This window comes from Pteropus vampyrus, unplaced genomic scaffold, assembly GCF_000151845.1.
Source record: "Pteropus vampyrus isolate Shadow unplaced genomic scaffold, Pvam_2.0 Scaffold10, whole genome shotgun sequence".
NCBI lineage: Eukaryota > Metazoa > Chordata > Mammalia > Chiroptera > Pteropodidae > Pteropus > Pteropus vampyrus.
Window position 1 is genome coordinate 648,203 of NW_011888791.1, and position 23,820 is coordinate 672,022.

General features: G+C 37.3%; 1 protein-coding gene across 1 annotated transcript in view; it reads right to left on the reverse strand.

The window, feature by feature from the left end:
* The window catches only part of NEO1 (neogenin 1), a 160,938-nt gene that overhangs the window by 19,012 nt on the left and 118,106 nt on the right, over nucleotides 1-23,820 (reverse strand). Inside the window, exons 16-22 of the mRNA XM_011376899.2 lie at nucleotides 17,436-17,531; nucleotides 15,008-15,231; nucleotides 14,787-14,925; nucleotides 12,734-12,841; nucleotides 11,102-11,296; nucleotides 6,680-6,748; nucleotides 2,812-2,959 (exon numbers count right to left, since the gene is read on the reverse strand). Coding sequence (XP_011375201.1) covers nucleotides 2,812-2,959; nucleotides 6,680-6,748; nucleotides 11,102-11,296; nucleotides 12,734-12,841; nucleotides 14,787-14,925; nucleotides 15,008-15,231; nucleotides 17,436-17,531 — 979 coding nt within the window. The remainder of the gene's footprint in view (nucleotides 1-2,811; nucleotides 2,960-6,679; nucleotides 6,749-11,101; nucleotides 11,297-12,733; nucleotides 12,842-14,786; nucleotides 14,926-15,007; nucleotides 15,232-17,435; nucleotides 17,532-23,820) is intronic.

Below are 23,820 nucleotides of genomic sequence, written 5' to 3' on the forward strand. Positions count from 1 at the left end.
AGAACAGGAGACGAGCTAGGATGTGCTTCAATAACCTCAGCCATGACTGATGGTGGCCTGGGACAGTGGAAATGAAGCAAAGAGGCAGATTTGACTTGCTTAAGAGCCAGAAATGATAAAACTTGGTGAATAAATGAGTGTGAGGTGGTATAGGAATAAAGAAGCAAGAGGAACAAAAGATGATGTTGAGGTTTCTGGCTTAAGTCATTTACTTACATTGGGAATAACACAATAGAAAGAGGTCTGACAGAAAAGATCGTAAGTTCTGTTTTGGATATGCCTAGTGCCTCTGAGACATACAAAAGGAAATGCAGAAGAGGCAATTTTGGTGAAGCAGTAGGGGCAGAATTCAGATTAGAAAGGACTGAAGCATGAGTAGGCAGTGAAAGAATGGATGAGATTGGATAAGTATTCAAGAAATTTTGTGGTGAAGGGAAAGACAGGGATTTGTAGGCAGCTGGTGGTAAGGCTCATGCAGCAGAGGAAGGGTTATAATTATAATTATTTCTTAACATGGAAGAAATCTGAGAACATTTAAATGCTAAAAGGACAGAGCCAAATGAGAGTAAGAGGTTAGCTGTATTGGAGAGAGACAACAGTAAGTACAAGGTCTGAGAAAGAGAGGAGACACTGAGACCCAGAGGATAAATGAGGAACTGGCTTCAGACAGGAGAAAGGACACGTAGGGAAGGGGGAGATGATTATTCCCAGTGTAGAAGGTTTTAGATGTAACAGCAGTACACTGAGGTAGCTCACTGTCCAGAGTGAGGGACTACAGAGGAACGCGCCGAAAAACGAGGGGCTGGACTCGACATGCTCTGTCAACTTTGAGGTTCTATGAGTCTATAAACAGCTATAATTGAAAGAGGAGGTACTACAGGGGTTAAAGAGGAGGAGCTCAACTATTTTTCAGGTCAATGGAATGTGGGTGACTGGGGAAGGAGGAGGGGAAACACCCTCTGTAGACCGATACAATTCCTTAAACAAAGGGACCCATGTCTGTAGGCCTTACAGATTCACATACAGAATACAGAGCCTATTACCAACCGATTTTCCTGCCTCTGCACCTGAAGACTAAGTACTTCATTGTTTATTTACTTGGAATTTTAAATCTCTCAAAGCACTAAGGAATTATGTCATTTTGGGTTTTTTAGACTCTTTTAAATAATGATCTCAAGATTTCTAAAACTAGATATAAAATCAAGTTCATAAAGGTAAGTAAATGTGAAATGCTGAACAAAGAAGCTTGCAGAAAAGTTCAGAAACAGGCTTTTAAGAGAAATCATTTTCCATAATCAAAAGTAGATAGAGAGAGCTGATCAGGAGAATCAATGATCAGGTGCCTTATAAAAGCAGTCCCCATTTTTTTGAAAAGTGATGCAATGCAAGCTATAGAAAGCTATTTTATTTGGGCAAAAGCAAGATTAAAAACATCACACAGCCTACAGAAAATGACCTACAGCCATTCCTAGAAGCACTTACAGGGTAGCTTGTATTTGTCCTCTATACTGAAAACACATTTATTGTTATTAAATACACGCATCCTGGCCTTGGGCAGGCCAAGTCTGATGGATAATCACAGACGTGAATTTCTCTTTCTTTTTTATGGAGCAATACCTCCCATTTTACATTCTTTTAGGATATTGTAATTAAAGCCATTTTATTACCCACATTGTATTTTTCCTATTTGTGTAACTCAGGAATCTCTTTTTTTAATGCTGCTACACTGCCAGATATGAGTTGAATGTGATCTAGGGTTTAGAAGTCTCTTAAGCTCTGGAGTGCAGACTGTTATCAAGCTCTATGTAACTGAATCACCACACTGTCTGCTCTAGACAATGAGCCTCAAGCCTAAATATCCCAGAGGAGTTCAGGGCTAGCAGCCACCTGACCTCTCTGCAAATCTGATATGCTGATTATAAATGATCCTTTCTTATTCATGAATCCCCCTTCTCCCTCCCAGCTCCTATGCATACCAACCTCAACTTCCACACTTGGAAACACTTCCTTAAAAATATTCTTAAACTTAGATTTGGAATGAAGGCCTATGGTCTTCTTCCACGTCAGCTGGTATTTGTGCCATGAAACAGTCTATGTCTACAAACTCCTGTGCACCTGGTTCACTGTGTGCATAAACAGACAGTGCTCCAAAGGGGCTACCAGCAAAACTGGACACTGTCCACTTTCCTCTCCACATCTCTCCTCTACTTGGCTCTGTGACTGGAGAGGTTGAATGAAATGAACTTTATCTACTTGGCAATGCTGCCCTTGGCTTCCAGTTGGGTTTGGCCAGTAGAAGGCACAGGCAAGAGACTGGAGGGTCACAGGTGTTTTTTCTCCGCAGTTCTCCTTGCTGGGCTAGAGGCCGTCAGTGACTCCATTCCTACCACCACACAGCTCATGTCAGAAGCCCTCTCCTACTGCCTCAGATCTCTGAAAATAGCCTTCTCTTCTTCAGAAAGGATTCTTGCTCTTTAAAGCTCAGGTGACGTCACTGTCACCACTTAAGGTGGCTGATCATTGCTGCTGACCCCTGAACATTGCTGCCTACTTTCCTAACCCCACCTAGGACTTTGCAAGTGGTCCCTTCATTAAACTCTCTTTCACTCCTTTTAAGTGTGCTACCTCCTTCCTGACAGGACCCTGACTCATATACATTTATAAGAGGACCCATTCTGCATTTCCTTTAAAAATATTTATGACATCAGTTTTCATTTATGTTTTAACTGTGTGCAACTCCATGCACAAAAGTCACAAAGAAGCAAAAAAATAGATACCAAAAATCTGCGGGCTACATTTGGGGAGCCTTACTTTTTCTGATGAGAGGTGGTGCGTCTGGTACAAAAGACAGCGATGATCACAACCACCACGATGGTGATGACCCCAACTGAGACGATGATGACCAGTAGCATATTACTATCCAGAGGAGAGGTGGGACTTCCATGGGGGCTGTTACTGCCTAGAGAGGGAAGAAAGGTATGTTGGTTAATGTTAGAGAATTCTAAAAATGCATACAATCAGGCTGTAGAAGCTTCATGTATAGATACTTCACGTGAGCTTCTTTATAATACCCATCGCCAAGCCTTATATAAGTGTCTCATAAACATGGCTATCTCCTCTAGATTATGAAATCTAGAAAGCTGAGTTTTTGCCTTATGAACATTTCTCAGCACAGTGCCTTGTACAAAGGTGGTGTTCAATAAAGGCTTCTGAAATTATACTGAACATTACACGGAAAAATAAAGGGTCTGACCTTCTGGTATCTTATGTTATACATAAATTCGTCTTGAAAAGCACCATTTGTAAATCATTTAGTTTTCTGACTTTCAAAGCCATTTTTAAAATGTGCATTCATAGAAAGCAAGTTTTTATTCCTCAAAATATGTCTGGATGTCTGAAATCACAAAAAATTACTTGAAAAATAAAGTCTCTCTGTTTTTATAAACATAGCTATGCAGAGTTAACTCTCATATTCCATTTCAGAAAAAAGTAAGTCAGTCTCTCTCTCTCTCTGCATTAATTAGACAAATACGTATTGTGTGGTTACTATGTGCCAGAGGTTGTTCTAGGCCTAAAGATGCAACAGTTGTTCTAGAGGTTGTTCTAGGCCTAAAGAGCAGCAAAGATGTGAAGGTGGGGGTGGGGGCAGACAATAAACAGTAAGAAATTATTGGTAGTAATGAGTGCTATGAAAAAATAAAATGAGAAGGTAAAATACAGTGATTGGGTGGCTATTTTATACTGAGTGGTTGGAAAAAGCTTCCCAGAGAAGATGGCATTTGAGTGGAGATTTGAATGACAAGGGAGATCTCATAATACAAAGGCCTGGAGGAAAAACATTCCAGAGACAAGGAATAGCTAGTAGCAAGATCCTAAAGCAGAAACGATATGTTCTAGGGGTGTTCAAGGAAAAGAAAAGTAGCCATTGTTGCTTAAGCAGAGAGAGATATGCAAAGTTAGAGGAAAGGAAGTTGAGCAGATGAGGCTGGAGAGGTATGCAGAAGCCAGAGCATTTAGGACCTTGAGGAAATTTAGTTCTTATTTCCCCACTGCTTACAGGATGAGGTCCAAGCTCTTGATCAAGGTCTTTTGTAATCTAAAAGTTTTCCTTTTTCATTTTCTGAAACATTTCTATGCTTCCCACGCCATTATAGAAGTTATGCATGCTCACATTAAAAAATATGTAACCATACAGATGTAACCACCATGGATATTTGGTATCTTTCCTTCGAGTTTCTCTCTCTCTCACCTAACAATCAGAGCTGTACATAATGACATAATGTCATGAGCTACTTTCCAGGTAATGAATGTTTATTCACTAGAAGTACCTAGGAAGAGTCAACCTGCCCAGTCTGGGATGTTGTGAAAGAAATTCCTATCATGAAGGCACAGCCTGTGAATCCATGTTTTCAGAAAAGCTCCTATAGTGATTCTCATATACTTCCAGGTTTATAAATTTATAATCTAATCTAAATTGTATTTATTGTGGGAATCGCTTCCATAATACAGGATTAGCTGACCTTCCAACTTTTGATTCTGTGATTTTATAGGCTACATCTAAGCACAGTGCAAAATCTGGGCTGATTTAGGAAGGCTTAAGAGCTTATTCTTCTACATTTGGTTCAATCATTTTTATCCTTCTTTTCTTAGAAAAAGGTAAGCAGATAGACAACTCAAACTGTACACAACTGACCTTCAATAATATAACATTTTTATATATGGAAAAGACTACAAAATTAGGGGCTAGTAAAATTAGAACATATCTGGGCTTTACATGAGCATTTATTAACAACAGTACAGAGCTACTGGGTGGGGTACTTAGTGGGGCAGGCACTGCAAATAAGAGGCTGGGGAGCTAGGGGCTGGGAGGAAAGCAGAGGTGGTGGTGGTGGTCGTGGTCGTGGTCGTGGTGGTTCTCCCCCGCAGTCCACAGAGATAAATCTCCATTTAATTGCATTTGACCTCTCACTTCTGAGCTGGTCAAAAGCTTCCTTCCAAGTGAGGTCCCAAAGGGCGCATCGACCCTCCTACCTGGGACAATGAGAGGCCATTTCATAAGCCTCACCTGGACTACTGCAATAGCTTCTCAACCATTCTTTTCTGACTTTATCCTTACTTAGTCCCCAAATCATTATTCCCTGTCACCAGAGTAATAACAGTATATACTCAATAAATGGAAGTCGTAGTTTACTAGTTATCAGCCATCTCATATATGTTTTCACAGGATGAAGCTCATATTTCTTAGCATTGCTACCTGAGCATTTGATAGGGTGGTTCTAACCAATCTTCTCTAACCTGAGACTCTCTATCCTGCCTTTAGGCAGTGTGAGGGAGCAGTTTGTTTTATACCATCATGCCTTTGCACGTGCTGTTATTGCTTCCTGGAATGTTCAACCTCCTTCTCCACATTTAGCAATCTTCCGTGCATCTTTTAAAATCTGGGTCAGATATCATCTCTTCTACAAAGCTTTCCCTTTTCTCTACTAGAGTTTGTTACTCATTCCTCTTGTTCCCATAGCCTATTACATAGAACCTGAACCTTTAAAAATATGTGCAAATGAATGAATGAATGAATGCATACATGAAAGAAAAAAACAGAAATAATTACTTTCCTCACAGCCTTAAATATTATATTGTGGCCAGCATATAAATGTAACGTATGCATCCCAAGAGAAAAAAACTGTAGAACTCAGAGCATGCAAGTTTTCTGGCTCTCCAAAGAATAGGCTGATTTTACCGAAGTCTGGGCAGTACCACTTTTTGTTTAAATAAATAACTGGAGATTAAGAAATCATTTTATTTCCACAATTAAGTAGGAGTTTCCAGAGGACGGGCCTTTCTCTTCCACATTTCTCTAGCAGAGGTGAGGAGACACTAAGAGTTATTTCTAGTAACTACTTGTGTGGATTTTCGCCAATACCAGATTCCTACGTCTGGTATAGAACTGTGCCTTTAAGGCTGAGTGTGAGAGTGGATAGGCATAATCAGAAGTCAAAGGCCTGGGTTTTGGTTCTAGGACTTCTATAATTAAGGCATGGATCCAGGCACATTACTTCTCTAGTGAGTCTCCTAATGTATAAAATGGGAATAATGTATTTGTTCTCCTCGCTTCATAGTGTTATGAGGATCAAATGTGATTTCATGTGTGAAAGTAATTTACGAATGGTGAAGTCCTATAGAAAAGTAGATGTCATCATTTAATTAATTAGAAGGCACCAGCTCGTAGGATGGTTAAGAGAGTGGGAAGAATTTTTTAGAATTCCCAAACCAAAAACACTACAGAAAGTAGTTTGGGGAGAAATTAATGATTCCAAAGCATTTCTTTGGCTTATTTGGGTGATAGCTAATTCCACTAGAGGGTTTATTTTTGAAAACAAGATTCTAATTTTTTTCTAGAGGCAGTGGGCAAAAGGAAGACTTGTTTGCTTAGAATTAGTCTTATTTTAAGTTGGCTATGTGGAGAAACAATTTTATTTATAGATCTTACAATGAACGGGTTTGCGGTAATTCAACAAACATTTGTCAGAAAAATGCCTAAAGCTAACTCTATTAAATAAATGGAAGTAGGTAACATGCGACAATGTTACTACACATTAAGCTATAAAAGACATTTCCAGATGTCCAGCAGAACTGCGTCATGCCCACAGTAGGCCAAAAAAGCCAGGGGGAGGGGCTTTACCGCTCATTGGAGGTTTGTAGTCAGATCCTAGGTCTGGAAGCCGGCTTCCTTTTCCTGAAGACCCTGAGGCTGAAGGAGAAAAACATCACATCAGTAGACCCGATCCACTGGTGTGACAAGTCCACTTCACAGCTACTAAGTGTTTTCTACGAAAAAATATTTTCATTTTATTCTGTTCATGAGAAAATGAAGTAGCACATCAACAACAGGGGGAAATACAGTCTATTTGTGCAAAGCAAACTAAGGTATAACTTTCTCTGCAATGAGGCATCTGAAAGGCTGACATCCTTTTCCCATGGCTGTATCTAATGTGTAACCAGACTGCTACTCGCTGTTCATAATGTGGGAACATATCCACTTCTCTGGCCCAGGAAACAGTTTCTGAAAGGTGGCTCATAGCACTTAATGCAAAAGTAGCTTCTCTGGGAAAAGGAACCAAGGGTACCAGTTTGGTTATCTTCTGTAGTAAAGAACTGGACTCTTCTAAGGGCCCTGGCTATGCTGATCTGGCCTAGCACATGTCAGTAATGTTTGGCTTTTTTTCTCAAATTATGAAGTTGCCTTTCTAACGTAAGGAAGAGGTAATGAGAACTAAATGTTAAATGAAGCTATTTTCAGAGCCTGCAATGTACTGCCAGTCCTACTGCCAGACTATAGGAAACCTAGAGAACAAAGGAAGATTCCTTCTGGGATGACTAACAAACCTTTCACCCATACCTAGAAGGGAAAACAGTCTTTACGTTGTACTCTGTGGTTCATTCCCTAAGGCCAAAATCACGGAACCTATGGAACAAAAGCTAGGGACTGCCAGCAGGCTTTCTCACTATATCCCCATACCTTTCAAGCTACATGCCCTTATCTTTCACACCATATACCCATACCATCAAAGGAAAATAGGTAAACAAAGTCTTTAAACTGTAATTCATAGAAACTAAGAGTGACATATAAACTGAATTCCCCAAACACTTAGGGTCTTTGTCTTCTTGGCCTTTGTCTGTCTTTCAATCTGTCTTTTGTTCCCCCAGTCTTTTCTCTTTGTCCTTCTCCTCTCTCACATTCTCTGCCTCTGAAAGGAGACCACACGCTGACTATGGAGTGTTATTCCTTCTCTAATAAACTCCTTTTGATTCTAACTCTGGTGTGCGCTTGAATTCTTTCTGAGCTCAATCAAGAACTCTCTCTCTCTAGGTGCAGGACTTGAATCTCCACTCAGGGTGGGGGAATTCACCCTGTTTGCATAATTTCCAAATATAAAGTTGCCCTAAGCAGGAGCAGGAAGGCAAGTGAAGGTTCAAATTGGGGTCTCAGTTCCTTCTCAGTCACCTAAATATCCAAAGATGGATAAACAAAGTCTTCCCTCTAGTTGCTCACAAAAGACACTGTCTCCTAATCCATCACTGTAAAACAAAAGTGAGGCTGCTGACCTTAGGCTTGGGACCACCTCACAAGCAGACCTAAGAAAACACAAATATCAGTGTTTAGAAATTCCTATTCTTGGTCTTGAATTTTGTTCTTCACATTTATAGAAGAATCTACTTGGGGAAAGCAAATACAAGGAGTCTTTTCCCAATAAAGCAAGGATTTGAGGCCAGAAGGAAGTAGTATCATGCTTCTCTTGAAGAGGTCTGAAAGAATTGCAAAGTAAAAGCTGCCCCTCAGAGTTAATATAGCACAGTGCTTAAGAGACTGCCTACACTTGAATACTGGCTCCATCATGTACTAACAGTTTGACTTTTGGCAAGTTATTTCTTTTGGGTATTCATTTCCTCATTGTAAAACAGTGATAATAATGGTATCTACTTCATAAAACTGTTCTGGGGATTAAATGAAATTTAATTCTATAAAATATTTTGAATATTGCCTGACATATAGTAAATGTTCAATAAATATTAACTACTATTATTATAAGCATAATAAATCTTTAGGAAAGAATATAATTTTTCTCTTTACAGAGATGGAAAGCATAAAGCTTCAGAAAACTTAGAATAATTTCTACAAATAAAGCTTGACTAGAAATTCATAAACTAGTTGTGTTTCTGTAAAACATTAGAGCTAATGTCAAGTACTTCTATAAATTATCAGACTTGGAAGAAATTAAATGAAAATCTGAAGGTTTCTGTATGTAGTTCATTTAACACAATAAATCTAGAGACAAAAACAATGTTTTCTATGTTTCCAGAAGTTCAAAATCCTGAAAGGTAACAAACATTCTTGGGTATCCAAAAGGGCTTATTCTAGACTTTAACTCACAGTCTCTCTTCAATTGTCCATACTTATTACTCTATCCCCTTACTTCTGATGCCATCGTTCCTCCCAAATGGCACACACCTTATGTCAGCTGTTCTTTTCACTATGATAAAGTCTAGCTGGTGGAGATGACTTAGCATTTGTAAGGCTCTTCATGTCTAAGTGGAGTCATTTGTCAGGCAGCCCACACTTAAGGCAAACTATCCAGAGTATCATATTATGTAAATAATTGCCAAAGAACAAAATTTGCTAATAAGCTGGTTGGTTTAACATCTGTATTTCTCAATTATTTTTTCTTTTAAATTTAACCTATGAACGGGAAATTTCAAGGATTAGCCAAAAACCAAAAATAATTATAAGTGAAGAATTTTAAATGTCAGAGGTGTGGTGCAGCCCAGAACTGTTCTCTGGCTTATGGAATGAAGCGAGGGAAGGACAACGAGCACATTTATATTCTATGCATATACAATATGGTTATTTTTCTTCATGCTTAAGTTCAAAGTTTCTACCATGATTAGGGTGCCTTGTGGCACTCCTCCTCCACATACAAAATCATGTTTGCAGCTTCTCCAAAGTACAACAAAAGACCCATTGAATGTAAACACATTTTCAAAGCCTTGAAACTTGAAACCTCAAGTTCTGACCTTGATGTTAACCAAGAGCCAAAGACTTTGTATTTCTAATGACTACTCTTAAACCATGAAAGCAACCATCAAATTTACTGTTATTGCTCTTTCTTAGTATAGAAAACAGATACCAACTGTAGCTGAATTCCCAGAGATGACAATCCCTAAGTACAGTTACCTCTTCACCAAAGCAATTATAGTGAAAAGACCTTGCTGACAGATAATTTCAAGAATGGTGATACTGAGGCCCATGCTTCTTAGGTTTCTACTTTAAATCGTTTCTATTAAAATGAGCAGATATATTTAAGGGAAGAAATGGAAAAGGAGCACTGAAATAAGCTTATGGTAACAGAGTAAACAGCACTAATTTTGTCACAGATAATCATACAATTCAGCAGGGTAAATTTGTAGATTCTTTGTGTGGGGAGGAAAATAGGGTATTTGCTGAATTTGATTACAACTTTTCATCTAGAGATACTAATAAAATCCTAGATGCTACAAATACAACAAATTGGTATGCTTGTTCTCATCCTGGCACAAATGCCTATTACTGTTACAGAATTTCAATATTTTAGTGCAAATGATAATCTTACCAATCTCCTACAGGGGCAGAACTCAGTTTTTTTTTTTTTCTGCCAGTCTATTTAGCTCCTAAGTAGATTCCCAGCTTTTCAGATACCCCAAGTGCCACAAACAAGGACTCAACTCCACTTTGGCCAATAAACACATAGTTTTTAACACATGGTACTGATTTTCAGGGAAAAAAAAAACAAAACAAAACCAACGAAAAGCTAATAAGAGGTCATGAAAGAGAGGAAAGGAAAGAGAGGCCATCTACTCATTTACCTTGATCATTAGGCATTTTATCAGAGGAGTCCGCTAACAGGCCAAGCACAGGGGAAGAAAAAACAAGAGCAAGGATCACAAGCTTTGAAGATGGGACAGGCAGAATTTTTAAAGGAAAAAATAAAAATAAAACCCCCACAAACTTCCAAATCAATTGTCTTTTTTTTTTTTTAAAGTACTAACAGAAGAGAAATCCATATATGGTTTCTGTATTTCCATAGACTCAGTTCTCCGACTAAATTTCATTCCTACACTCGCTTAGTTCAATACTTTATTATCTTCACTTTCTTATCTAGAGTTTTCTTTAAAGGGCCCCTTTTAGTCTCTTTCTCTCTACAAAAGTCTAAAATAAGCCTTTCAGGTTAATAGCCTGCATGTGTTGAAAGAGAATCATCCATCATAATAACATGCTATTACTCTGTCTGGGAACCAAGAGACTCACATCTGATTTGACCTTTAGATCACTGCAATTCACCTGCTTTGAACGGTCTGAAGTCAGTTTCCTTCTATGTGATAGGGTTAGGCCAGAAACCTAGGGTGGTCAGTGGTAGGTGAGGGATCATTTTGAGATAAATGTACACATTGTGGCTCATCATGAGGACTTCTCATATTATCTATAATCTCTATACGCTAAAGTGATATGTGCAAGCACAGGCCCACTAAAAAGACACATGATAAAACACTCTGTTTGAAGAAGCCTTACCTTTAGGTGTCCTGAACTGGACAGCTTCAGACATGGGCCCCATGCCCTTTGAGTTCCGAGCCTGGATTTTGAAGTAGTATGGAGTGTCAAGTGTTAACTCTTGTATCTGGTGAGTCAGCCTGTTTCCCACAACAGGCTCAATAACCCAGTCGTGTATCTCTGCATTCACATCTGTGCTGTAATATATGATGTAACCTGTCCAAAGCAGTTAATGAGAAATGAAATCTTATTCTTGCTTTTTCTTTTGCAATCGGTAAGTCAATAACGATATATGTTATAGCATAAACAAGTAGAGAACCAGTTATTGATTAAACAGCAATGGTAAAATGCATTCCAAATGCTACACTAAACATTATATTAAGAAAACCACAGTGTGGTTTACACAGTACCAGTCAAAGTAATAAAACTAATAAAAAATAAAAAATATAGAATTAAGTACTCTCAGAAGCTAAGAAATCATACAGGAAAAATAATCACTTCAACATCTTAATATTTAAATAATGTACCTTCTAGAGTCTACAATTAAAATAATGCTGTTTTGAAAACCAATAACGACCTGACACGCTGTTTTAGCTCTCACTAATGTGATTTCCCAGGAGAAAAACTGGGAGATGGGCAGCAACCTTTCAGTTCTCCCAGACTTGGGTGGAAGTCACAGTGAAACGTCACCTGATACCTCCACCAGAGGGCGCTCAATCTCCATGGCTGAGGCTTACAACCATAAGCCTACCTGACTCACAAAGTGCAAAAATGCACTGCATTACTGGGTTTTAAAGAAAAAATAAAATGCAAGCCAAGTCAAGTCATGCTTCACTTTTTAATAAAAGAGGCAAGTTAAAAAACCTAAAACATGACATAAAGACCAGGGATTTATGGAAAGGCATTTCTACTGAAAGCCGAAGCAGAACAATGCTAAGAAATGCTTCCAGTTTCCTTAGGTAACCCTATTCACACTAAGGAACTTCAGAAGGCAGACTCCTGTTCCTCAGCATATACCTACTCAGAACAGAGTCTCCAAGGGGATAATCAACAGCAAACTCCCAGCAGGCTTTCCTCCTTGATAAGGCTGAGGAAGGCACAGTGGTCACCACTGTGGACAGTTCTCTGGAAGTCTGAGGAAATATTCCAGGTCTCTTCAAAGGCCTAGGCCAAGTCAAACTCTTAACTCTAATTGTAAAAGTACAGGAAGCTGAAGTAGCAGGCCTGGTGGGGACAGGGGAGGGTATTAAAAAGCCTAATGGACACTTTCAGGCTTCAGGGTAAAAGATCTGAATCTCTATTTACTGGGAACTATCCTGCATAATTAGGCAGGGTCTTTAACCCCAAAGCAAATCATATAGTCAGAGGCAGAGAGGTCCCATTACAACCAAAGGCTATCTGCCTAGTGCAGCCTGTGTCCATCAGCCTCTCATGCAATGTGAGTCAAAACAACTAGCTGGCGACTCATTTTTAGGTCACTGTGAGCAAAGGGCATCCCTTGGCTTCATTTTTAAGGACCATCATGACTCACAGCACCTCATAAAATGATGCAGCCAGCACTCAGACTCCCACTACTCCCAACAAAACAGAACTCTCCTGGGTGCTTCTGCCAGGCAGGAATAGGGAACAGACACACATTTAAAGGCATCTTACCTGTAATTTTGCCATTGGCTTCAGAGGGAGGCTGCCAATTTACAATTATGGTCCTAGGTTTTCCTTCTTTACTCACAACTGTCACATCCTTGGGTGGAGAAGTAGGAACTACAAAATAGCAATACTTTCAATAATTCCTGTCATTTCAATTTCATTTACCATTTTCTCAACTTTTTCCATTTATAAGGCAAAATAAAGGGTACAAGGCAAAAGAGATAATGACTGACTTAAAGAACTCACAGTCTGTCTATAACTAGTTCTAATAAAAAGAAAAATATGCAAAATATCAAAAAGAGAATACCATACTATGAGGAAACAGAACTGGCATTTGGCTGGGGTTCAGGGATATATAGGATAGGTAGGGAAATCAAAAGACATTAGAGGTTACCAAGTACCTACTATATATTTTACACATAACATTTCTCTTAATATTTATGGCAACTTGAAAGGTAGTTACCACTATCCCTGCTTGAAAGATCAGGACACTGAAAATGTTATGTAATTTTCCCAAGATGACATTCCATTCTAATTTGTATTTTTTTGTTAGGATACTTTTAAATGTAAAATCATTTTTCTCTCACACCTATAGTTGCCTCTCTAAATCAAATATGATGTCTGAAAACCCTCGATTCCTTCAAAGAACACATGACTTATAAACTGATGTATTTTAAGTTTGTACTGAAAACACATTGTCAACTATTTGAGGTTACTGCTCTGAAGTGTGAAGCTACTTATGCAACAGAAAAAAACAATTAAAAAAATGATTACACTTCTTATTCCATGTTATTACTGAAAACTTTTACTGTACTAGTAGGAAAATGAGCAAATTAAGTTAGTCCTTAAATTTATTCTTCTCTTCCTAAAATACTGGAATTCTCCTAATATAAAATGGAAGGAAGCCTAGTGAAATGCAAATATTCTAAGGGAATACACAATATCACTTATTAGCTAATGGGTTTGAATTAAAGCAAAAAGATATTAAAACTGGCAAAGAAGGCAAACTCAAGGTCTATTGAAGCTTCTGTGCACTGTATTTCTAGATCTCTAAATCCAACCCCTTTTCTCTGTAGGAAGTCCAACCAACTGCTCAGAAGACAAAAACACATTAGGGCCAAGCCATCTAGGGAGACTTAATAGTTCCATTTTTCATTATTTATATGCAGGAGAGAAAAAAAACAAGAGGCTGGAATAGACAGAGACTCCCAATGGCTATATATATCCCCAAGCTGGGAAAGTAGAAGGGGTAGAAGGGCAGGCTACAAGTGAGCAAAAGGAAACAGAATCCCAAACCTGGATGGCCTGCTTAATTTGCTCAGTGGTCTTTTCTCTTTCATGTTTACTTACAGACAGAAACCGTAAGCTACTCCAGTGGGAGATTTTACAAGACATTAACTAACTGGTCTGCATGAAAGCTGCTAGGAAAGTGCTGAGGCTCTAGCAAGCGTGGCATTGTAGCTGCCTGGTGAAGGGCAGGTCACTTCATCTTCTCCATCTCGATTTACTAGTTAAGCAGGATTAATGAAAATAATCTCATACATCTACACAGTGCTTTATAATTTACCATGTGCTTTCCCATCTGCTCCTCATTTTACCCTTACAATAATCCTACAAAGTAGGAAAGGCAGAGATTACTACCCCTCTTCTTTAGATGGAGAAAACAGATTTAGAGGTTAGATGACTTGCTTATGATCACACAGTCAGTAGATGGCTGTCCTGGGATTGAACTCAAGTCTCTTGATTCCTAAAATCTAGTATACTTTGTATTAAATTATCCTGTTATTTGCAAATATTTTTGTTATCTGCAAATATAAATGATGAAAAAAACATAATTCAACAGCTGAAAAAGCAAACACTGAACTCCAACTGTAGTTGCTCACTGTGTTCAGTGAATATGCCGATTTATGCCCTCAGTTCTTTCCTTGGTTAGTAAAAGCAGGTGATGAGGAGTCTCACGACTTGGAATGTGGCACAACAAAGACATGAACTTCCACTGGCTTTCATGTCTTGCAAAGAGAAGAAATGCCACGTGACATAAAGTTCTGACAACACATACCTAATTCAAAGGTGGTCCCATGGGCTGTCATACTCCATGTACTTGATCTTCGACCTTTAGTCACCATCACAGAGAATTCATAGAGTGTATTTGGTTTTAAACCAGTCACCAAATAACTCAAAGTCGTTGCATTTGCATTCTGGAAACATATGAATCAAGAACTTTAGATTTAGAAAATATCAATCATTAGCTTTTCTTGCGCAGAGCACATGTGCTAGTACCTTGTACTTGGTGTTTGCTGGGATGTTGGTTTTCCATCGGACTGTGTAGTACCGGGAGTCTGTAATCTTCTGGTGTTTGGGCAGTGAGTTGTCTGCCCATGTAATCCTTATGGTGTCATGACTCAGAATGGAAGCCTGGACTCCCACTGGTGGCATCATGGGAGTGGGATCTGGCACTGGAGTGTATGGAGCATTAATAACAAATAAATCAACTTCAGAAGTGTCTGGGTAAAAAGTAATTAAAAAGGAAGTGGCATTTTAACATAAACAAAAATAAAAGAAAAGGGAAATGTGGAATAATATAATGGAATGAAAGGTGAAAAATAAAGAAAGAGAAAGAGAATCCAGAGTTAATAGACAACCACTATTCATTTGAAAGAATATTTCCACTTGTGTTCTTTCAGAGAACATCTAGAGAAACAGTAATTAACTATATTCTCTAATGTATTCTGTAATTTGATTAAAATTTGATAACCTAGTGATTACATTAATATATTAATACTTGAAATTTCTTAAATTACTTGAAAATTCTACTTCCTGTCCAGAAAAGATCACAAAAAGACACAAATTGCTTTTAAAATCAAGGGTGTAATTTCTGAATGAGCAACACAAAGCTCATGATCTGTTTTGATATTTCAGTGTCTGTGGCTGAGTTTCTGCGACCCGGCTTATCAATGCAAATCATCGGACATATAAGGGTCCTACTCTCAAGTTGGGCCCTGAATGTTAGCCAATGGCAACTTAGCCTGGCCTTGGTATTGAGGGTATCTGACACCCACACAGGGCCCAGTTCAGATCTGCTGCTGTCCTGTTACACTTTCTCCAGTAGAGTCAGAGAACAACCCATTAATAAATCCCAATAAGTTATGGGAAATGCCACAGTTATGGGCGCAAGTGACAAAGTCTTTATGAACTTTAGAAATCAGAATACTTACCTGATAAAAAGAAAAGTCTATACTCATGTGCTGTCCTATGCCATATGCACCAGACACATTCTCATCAAAAGAGAGGCCACAATGAGCACAAAGGCAGCAAGGACCATGAGCCCACAGCAATATAGCAGGATCCATTTGGGCTTTCCCAACTCTTGGTCAGGATTTCTAAGTATATACACATTTGTTTATTTTAAGTTAAGGTTTTAAAATGGGTCTCCCACATGGTTATGGTGACCAGCCCTTCCTATAACTCAAAATCTGAAAAGGCACGGGCCTTGTGTATGAATAACTGCCGATCTAAAGTCATAGTCTCCATCTGTGTATTTCCTACACAATGAGGACTTAAAATAACAGAGGAACAGCATACATAATAATCAAGGGCTTTGTTCAAAGATCAGGATATATTTCACTTAGTTACAGAAAACATCTTCAGGTGCAAAAATCATTAGAGTTCTTTATGAAAAATTTTTTATTTGTAACAACTTTTGAGAAAAAAATAGGTTACATGAGTTAGGAACATTTCCTTGTGTATTGCTAGCAAGAAAGCTATATTTTTAAGTCACATGAAAAGATTTCAGATGTTTTTTTCTATTGTAGGCTGACTTAAGAAAGTAACAAACAACTTATTTAAATATTGTTTTCATCTTGCTTTTTTTCCTTTATGGAATACCAAAATTATTTTTAAAAGAACTTAGAAATTTTAAGTACATAGGAGCAGAAGATAGAACTACCGAACATTTAGTAATGATGGTCTTGTTAAGTAAAAGCATTAAAAAAAGGGACAGAGATTATCTTTTTAAAAAGAATGCCAAATCTATAATATCATGCAAAGTATCCAGAAGACATAGCAGGCAATACAGAGTAACAATTCTGGGAAACAAATGGAAAAGAGCATTTGTGAAAATGATAAATTCTTTGATTTTTCAGTACCCATAGAAAAATTTACAACTCTATTTACTTCAATAAACTTTCCCATTCAGATGTAAATTAGATGTTCTATATATTTATAGAAATTTTACATTATATATATAATCATTTAAAGATATTTTAAATAAACTACAAAGAAAAAATAATGAATATTTAGTCTTTTATAATAAATACACAATTAGTACATGGATAGTACATATGACTTTATACTCTTTACATAAAGCTTATGAAAAGCATCTGGAAAAATACTTTCTTAACCAACTCAGGTGACTAGCAAAGAAAATACTGGATTCACCAATCATGTATATTTATTGCTACCATCAGTAATCTATATAATTCCTCCATAGAATTGTTTACATGACAGGATTGTTAATATTTTCTAAAAAGTGAATCCGGAATTAATAGAACCTTCCATGCTGAAAGTCCATTTTCCTATTTAAAGCTTGTACCCTAAATTGCTATATACTTTTCCTTCCAGTGATACCCAGGGGGCAGGCCTCATGCCAACATTCTACTTAAGCTGCTGGAAAAAATGCTGAAGACCAGAGATGGGCAGGATATCTTACCTGTGTGAGGTCTGGTCACAGCACTCTCATACAGGGGGATGCCTTCACCCACGTTGTTAAACGCTTTCAAGGTAATCACATAGTGAGAACTGGGATCTGACGGAAAGAAACAAGTCAAAACACTTAAAAATAAATCTCACTACAGAATTTTAAAATTCAAAGGGATCTGCATGATCTTAATTGCAGGGGAAATCAGAAGGAAAGATTTAAAAAACTTACATGTGGGATTATTTTGGGGTGCAAGGAGATGTGAGATATCAGCATACACAGTATAGTAGTCTCCTCTTATCCACAGGGGATATGTTCCAAGACTCCCAGAAAATGAAACCACACATGGTACCGAACCCTATACAGACTATGGTTTCTACTATACATACATAACTATGATAAAGTTTAGTTTATAAATTAGGCACAGTAGCAGATCGAAAACAATAAAAAATAGATCCTAACAATATAACGTATTACAAGTTACATGAATGTAATCTCTCTCTCTCTCTCTCTGATAAGCGATCTAATAACTGAGATCGCTACTAAGTGACTAATGGGCAGGTAGCATATATAGCATGGACATGCTGGACAAAGAGATGATTCTAATCCCAGGCAGGAGGAACAGAGTGGGATGGCGTGATTTCATTACACTACTCAGAACAGTAAGAAATTTAAAATTTATGAATTGTTAATTTCTGGAATTCTCCATTTACTACTTTTAGACCTTGGTTGTCCATGAGTAACTGAAACTGTGGAAAGTGAAGCCTTGGATATTGGGGAGGGGTGACTACTGTATAGAAAACTGTCCAGAATTAACTTCCTGGAGTTAGTCCCAGGAATGAGGCTGATCTTGCTTGAATCCACTCTTGGCCTCAACTAGTTGATGGTTTACTGATGTTATTGTATAGTGCACAGCTTGGATTAGAATAAGTAAATAGGATTTTTCTTGTGTTAAAAGCCCATAGGTGGAGCTTAGAATTAAACAAACCCATTTTCTTTTCAGAAGGAGGGCAGCAATTAGAACAGCCAAGGTAGAGAAGTAGGAGATAAACTGTTAGCTTAGTAACTGCTGAATGTCCCTAACTCTCTAGGGGGCCTCCAAATCCAGGAACTGCCAAACCTCATCTACCCCTCATGTAGACTTCTCAGTTGGATCAGATATGGCCCAGGATTATAACTGGCTTGGCAGTGATGCTGCAGGAAATGTAAGTTGAAAAGAAATACTCTCTCCATGTTGCTTTTTAGACTCGATAAAGAGTGGCTATTATTAAGTTGGAATAGCATCCATTCTTCCATTGGCTGAGGTAAATCAGAAAGATTCTATTTCATCACATTTCTGACCCAGGCAAAATTCAGGATGGGTACTTCAAAAGTCCAGAGTCAGAAATGAAGATGTGAGCTCCATTAAAGTGTTGCAAGGAGGGGAGCTGATCCATACCACTCACTTCTGGCAAAGTTGGGCAGTTTTCCAAAGTGGCCATACTTCAAGTGGCCCACATTGCTTCAAAAGCTTAAAATAGCTGCTTTCCTAGGTGGCTCATTCTTTAGATACTAATGGACAATATATAAAGGCACCTGGTCTTTCAATGTCAGAATTAACAACAAATGGAATCAATAAGACTTAGTATTTTACTGGTGAGGAAAAATGAAAAGGTGCTGGTTTGGGCAACATGGTAGATAGTAAGGTCATTCACTGAGACTAGGGACAGACGCAAAGCAACCATGACACATTTTCAAAACCCCTTCTATTCCCACTTTTCACTCTTCTTATGTGCTTGCACCCATTTCCTTAGTTGGATTAGCACATATGTGCTGTCAAACGCAAATACATCTCTCTAGCCCAGACCTTTCTTTTGAGCACCGAACCTCCATGTTCAACTGTCTGGCATATTCACTTGGATGTCTCAAATCTCTCTCTCCCCACTTCAGATGTGCCCCAGTGTTCCCTAGTTCACAAATGGCACTATTATGTGCTCTGCTGCTCAAGTCAGAAGCCTAGGAGTTACTAAGACCTCTCTCTCCCTCCTCCCCTATATGCGAATGAATCTTACTGATTCAAGTCTTGTTGCCTCTCATCTCTCTACCCTGTTTTCTACACTCCATCTCTACCAGCCATCTCTTGGTTCACTGAAGCACTATGAACCTCCTAACCGTGGGCCTTAACATCTGCAGCTGTTTCCCAGGCTGGAGAAACATGTACCCTTCTTCTTTACTGAGATAATGCCTATTCATCTTAAAGGGCTCATCCAAGACTGGATTAGCCTCTCTAGTTACACAGCCTGTAGTACCCCACTTCTCTTCCTCAGCACCCTAAACAATTTCAATTATTTCAAAATTGTATTATTTCTAATAATTGGGCTCATGTCCGGTTGATTCTCTACTGAACCTCTAGCATAGTGTGAGATACTGTAGGTGTTCATTAAATATTTGCTGACTGATCAAAAGGTTTGCAGAAGATACTAACTTTAATTTTGATTAAATTATGATAGAATATGGGCTATATCACAGTGCAGATATTTAGTAAACAGATGTTTATATGGATCTGAAGCTCAGGGGAGAGCTCTAATTTAATTAATAAATGAATTCCTAAATGTATTTCTCCATTCTGACTTTCTTATTTTGTTCAACATTATATGCATCTTAAATATATCTGTGTTGACTGATATAGCTCAAGCTCATTTTACTTCATGCAAAATTAAATTTTTTTTACTACTTCTCACTGTGATCTGTTTACTCTCTTCACACATGAAGTGCTCCTTCTCATCTCTTGTTTTCAAACGCTATTCTGACTCAGTCTTTCAAGTTCAGGTTAAGGTTCTCCTAGACTGCTCTAGAGTGCTTTACTAGCTCTCTCTTCTCCAACCACACTTCACTTCATCTCATTCCATTGGTTCTTGTATATTACTTTTGTTCTACTAGACTGAAAGCACCTGACGGTCAAGGACCATGTACTGCTACACTGCAAGGATTCTCCTTTCAGTAGTTTCATAAAAGAAACAGTAGGCAGTGGGTCAGCACAGAGATATTTTTATCCTACCAACAAAGCTCTTCTTTTGCTTTCTCACAACTGCCTTATAAGAATGTTCATGTGGGGAACATGTCCTAGGTACCTGTGCTGTTTCTTCTTGAAAGGAAAGAGAACGGCTACTTCGTTTTTGAAGCATGAAATTGCTGCTTATTTTCTACCAGAAAAGCTAAAGGTAATTCATTTGCTAGGCACCTAAAGTTGTTAAGAAAGATATTTACAAAGGAATGATTGAATTAAAAAGTTGGTCCAAGGCAGATTCTGAATTAAAAGATAAGTCTTAGAAAGATCTCTATAATGATAATCCAATTTGGAAAAAGTATTACACCTAACAAAATTAATTCATTTTCTATTATAAAATATTATCATTTATTTTTTGCTTTGTAAATCAACTTTGGGATATAATTAGAATATAGTAAAATATGCCCATTAAGTGTACAGTTTGTTGAATTTTGAGAAATATATATACCTGTGTAATCACTACCACAATCAATATATAGAATATTTCTAATACTCCAAATAGTTCCCTTGTGCGCCTTGCGGTCAATTCCCATCATCCTTGTTTCTTGGCAACCACTGATCTTTCTTTGTCGCTATAGATTAGTGCTGCCTATTCTGTAATTTCATAAAAACAAAACAACATGTACTTTTTATGTTTAGCTTCTTTTGCTCAGCAAAATTCGTTAGATTCGTTGTGTGTATCTATAGCCTATTCCTTTTCTGTGTTGTGTGTATCTACAGCCTATTCCTTTTCATTGCTGAGTAGTACTCTATTGTATGGATATAGTACAATTTACCATTTACTGTTTACCCCTTTTAGACTATTATAAATAAAGCTATTATGAACAAGTCTTTGTCTATATACGTTTTTCTGTCTCTTCGTTAAATATCTGAGTGGAAACATTGGGTGTGATCAACTTTTTAAGAAATCTCCAAACTGTTTTCTAAAGTGGTTGTACTTCAGTAGTGGTTGAAGCAAGAGTTCCAGTTCTGCATCCTTGGTGATATCTGGGAGTATCAGTCTATTAAATTTTATCAGTTCTATAGGAAGTGTAGTCGTATTTCACTGTGGTTTTATTTGCATTTCTCTGATGATTAATGATGTGGAGAATCTTTTCACATGCTTATTGTCTTCTTATGTATCTTCTCTGGTACACTGTCCATTCAAATCTTTTGCCTACCTTTTTTAATGAACTGTCATCTTCTTACTGAGTTGTAAGGGTTTTTATATATTCTGGACTCAAATTTTTCATCAGATATTTGAATGATGAGTATTTTCTCCTAGTCCATGGCTCGTCTTTTCATTTTACTGGTGTCTTTTCAAAAATGGAAGTTTTAAACTTTGATGACATCAAATTTATTAATTTTTAAAATGTTATAATTTGTGCTCTTTTGCATCCTAAGAGATCCTTGCTGATCCCAAGGACATAAAGATTTCTTCCTGTTTTCTTCTAGAAGTTTTATAATTTTAGCTCTTGAGTTTACATCTGGTTTTGTGCACAGTGTAAAATAAGGGTCAGGGAAGGTTCTTTTTCTTCCTCGAACAGATATCCAATGATTCCTGCACCTTTTGTTGAAGAGACTATATCCTCCCACTAAATTGTCTCAGTATTTTTGTCAAAAATCAATTGACCATATACAAATGGATCTATTTCTGGACTTTATTCTGTTCCATTAATCACCTACCTTTATACCAATACCACCACAATGCTTCAATTATTGTAGCTTCATAAGAAGCCCTGAAATCAAGTAGTATGGGTCTTCTAAACTTCATTCTTTTTCAAAAATATTTGACTATTCTAGTTCCTTTGATCTTTCATATAAATTTTAGAATAAGTGTATCAATTTCTACAAAAAAGTCTACTGGAATTTTACTTGGGATTGCATTGGGGAGAACTATCATTTTAATAGTACTATCCTCAATCCATGAACATGGTCTCTCGATTTATTTGTCTTCTTTAATTTCTCTCAGCAATAATTTTCTAGTTTTCAGTACATAGATCTTGTACATATTTTTAAACTTTATTCCTAAGTATTTCATATTTTTTGATGCTATTGTAAATGAAACTTATTTTAATACCAATTTCCAACTTATTGTTATATGAGAATACAACTATTCTTTACAATAACCTTCTATTTTTTGACCTTGCTAAATAACTTCACTTAACAGTTTTAGTAGCCTTTCTTGTAGATTCCACAGGATTTTCTACACCAGTAACAATGAGCCAGTAAAGTACTCAGACATTGGTTTCTAATTACCATTTCCCACAAAAGAAACCAGGATTCATTGGGAAACAGATGATTCAAGGACTAAGGCTAGGAAATCTGAGATGAACCTGAAACATCTTACCGTGTCAAAAAGGAAGAAAGTGCTCAAAGAAAGATGGGAGATGTCAAATGGACAGAGGAGCCAATTATAAAGCCACTGGCCATTCTACTATGAAAAAGTAGGAAAGCTCTCCCCCTTATTAAAAAATGCTAATAAATGTAGAAGATGTAATAGAATTAGAAAATCACCATTTGTGAAACATCACAGTAATAACTTAAGATGCTAAAACTAGTAAGTGAAAGTTGGATAAAAAACAAAATATTTACAAAGACTCACAGGATCTCCCCCACAAGGTACATATTAGTTATAAAGAAAATAATAACTTCATAGTAGAGAAATATGGCAGATATCATTTTAAGCAAATGATTAAAGTTAACATCACTAGTGACAGGCTCACCTGCGCCTCCTAATGTGATGCACTGACGAGAACACAATGCGTCTATGCTATTCTTTCCTAAAGGGCATAAGCTGAATGTATGAGGAAATATTAGACAACTCTAAACTGAGAGACATTCTACAAAATATAAATGATCTATAATTTTCAAAAATGTCATAGTCATTAAAGTCGAGAAAAAAAACCAAAGAACTGTTCCATATCAAAGAAAACTAATGTGACATGATAACAAAATGCAACATAATCCTGGAAAATGTTTTTCTTCTATCATAAGGGACATCAATGAGATAACTAGTAAAATATGAATAAAGTCTACAGATATCGTTTCAGTGTTAAATTGCTAACTTTGATAATTGCACTGTGGTTATGTTAGAAAATGTCTTCATTTTTAGGACATGCACATTACAGTATCAGTGGATAGAGAGGCATCATGTCCAAATGGTTCAAAGAAAAAATATGTACATATAGGAAAACAGGAATGATAAAGCACATGTAAAATGTTAACAGGTAAAGGTTAACTTTGGGGAATCTGAATGAAGGATATACAGGAATTCTTTGTACCATTTTTGAAAGTTTTCTATAAAAATAAAATTATTACACAATAAAAAGACAAAAAGAAAGAAATCACATGTGCAATTACTTCCTCAAC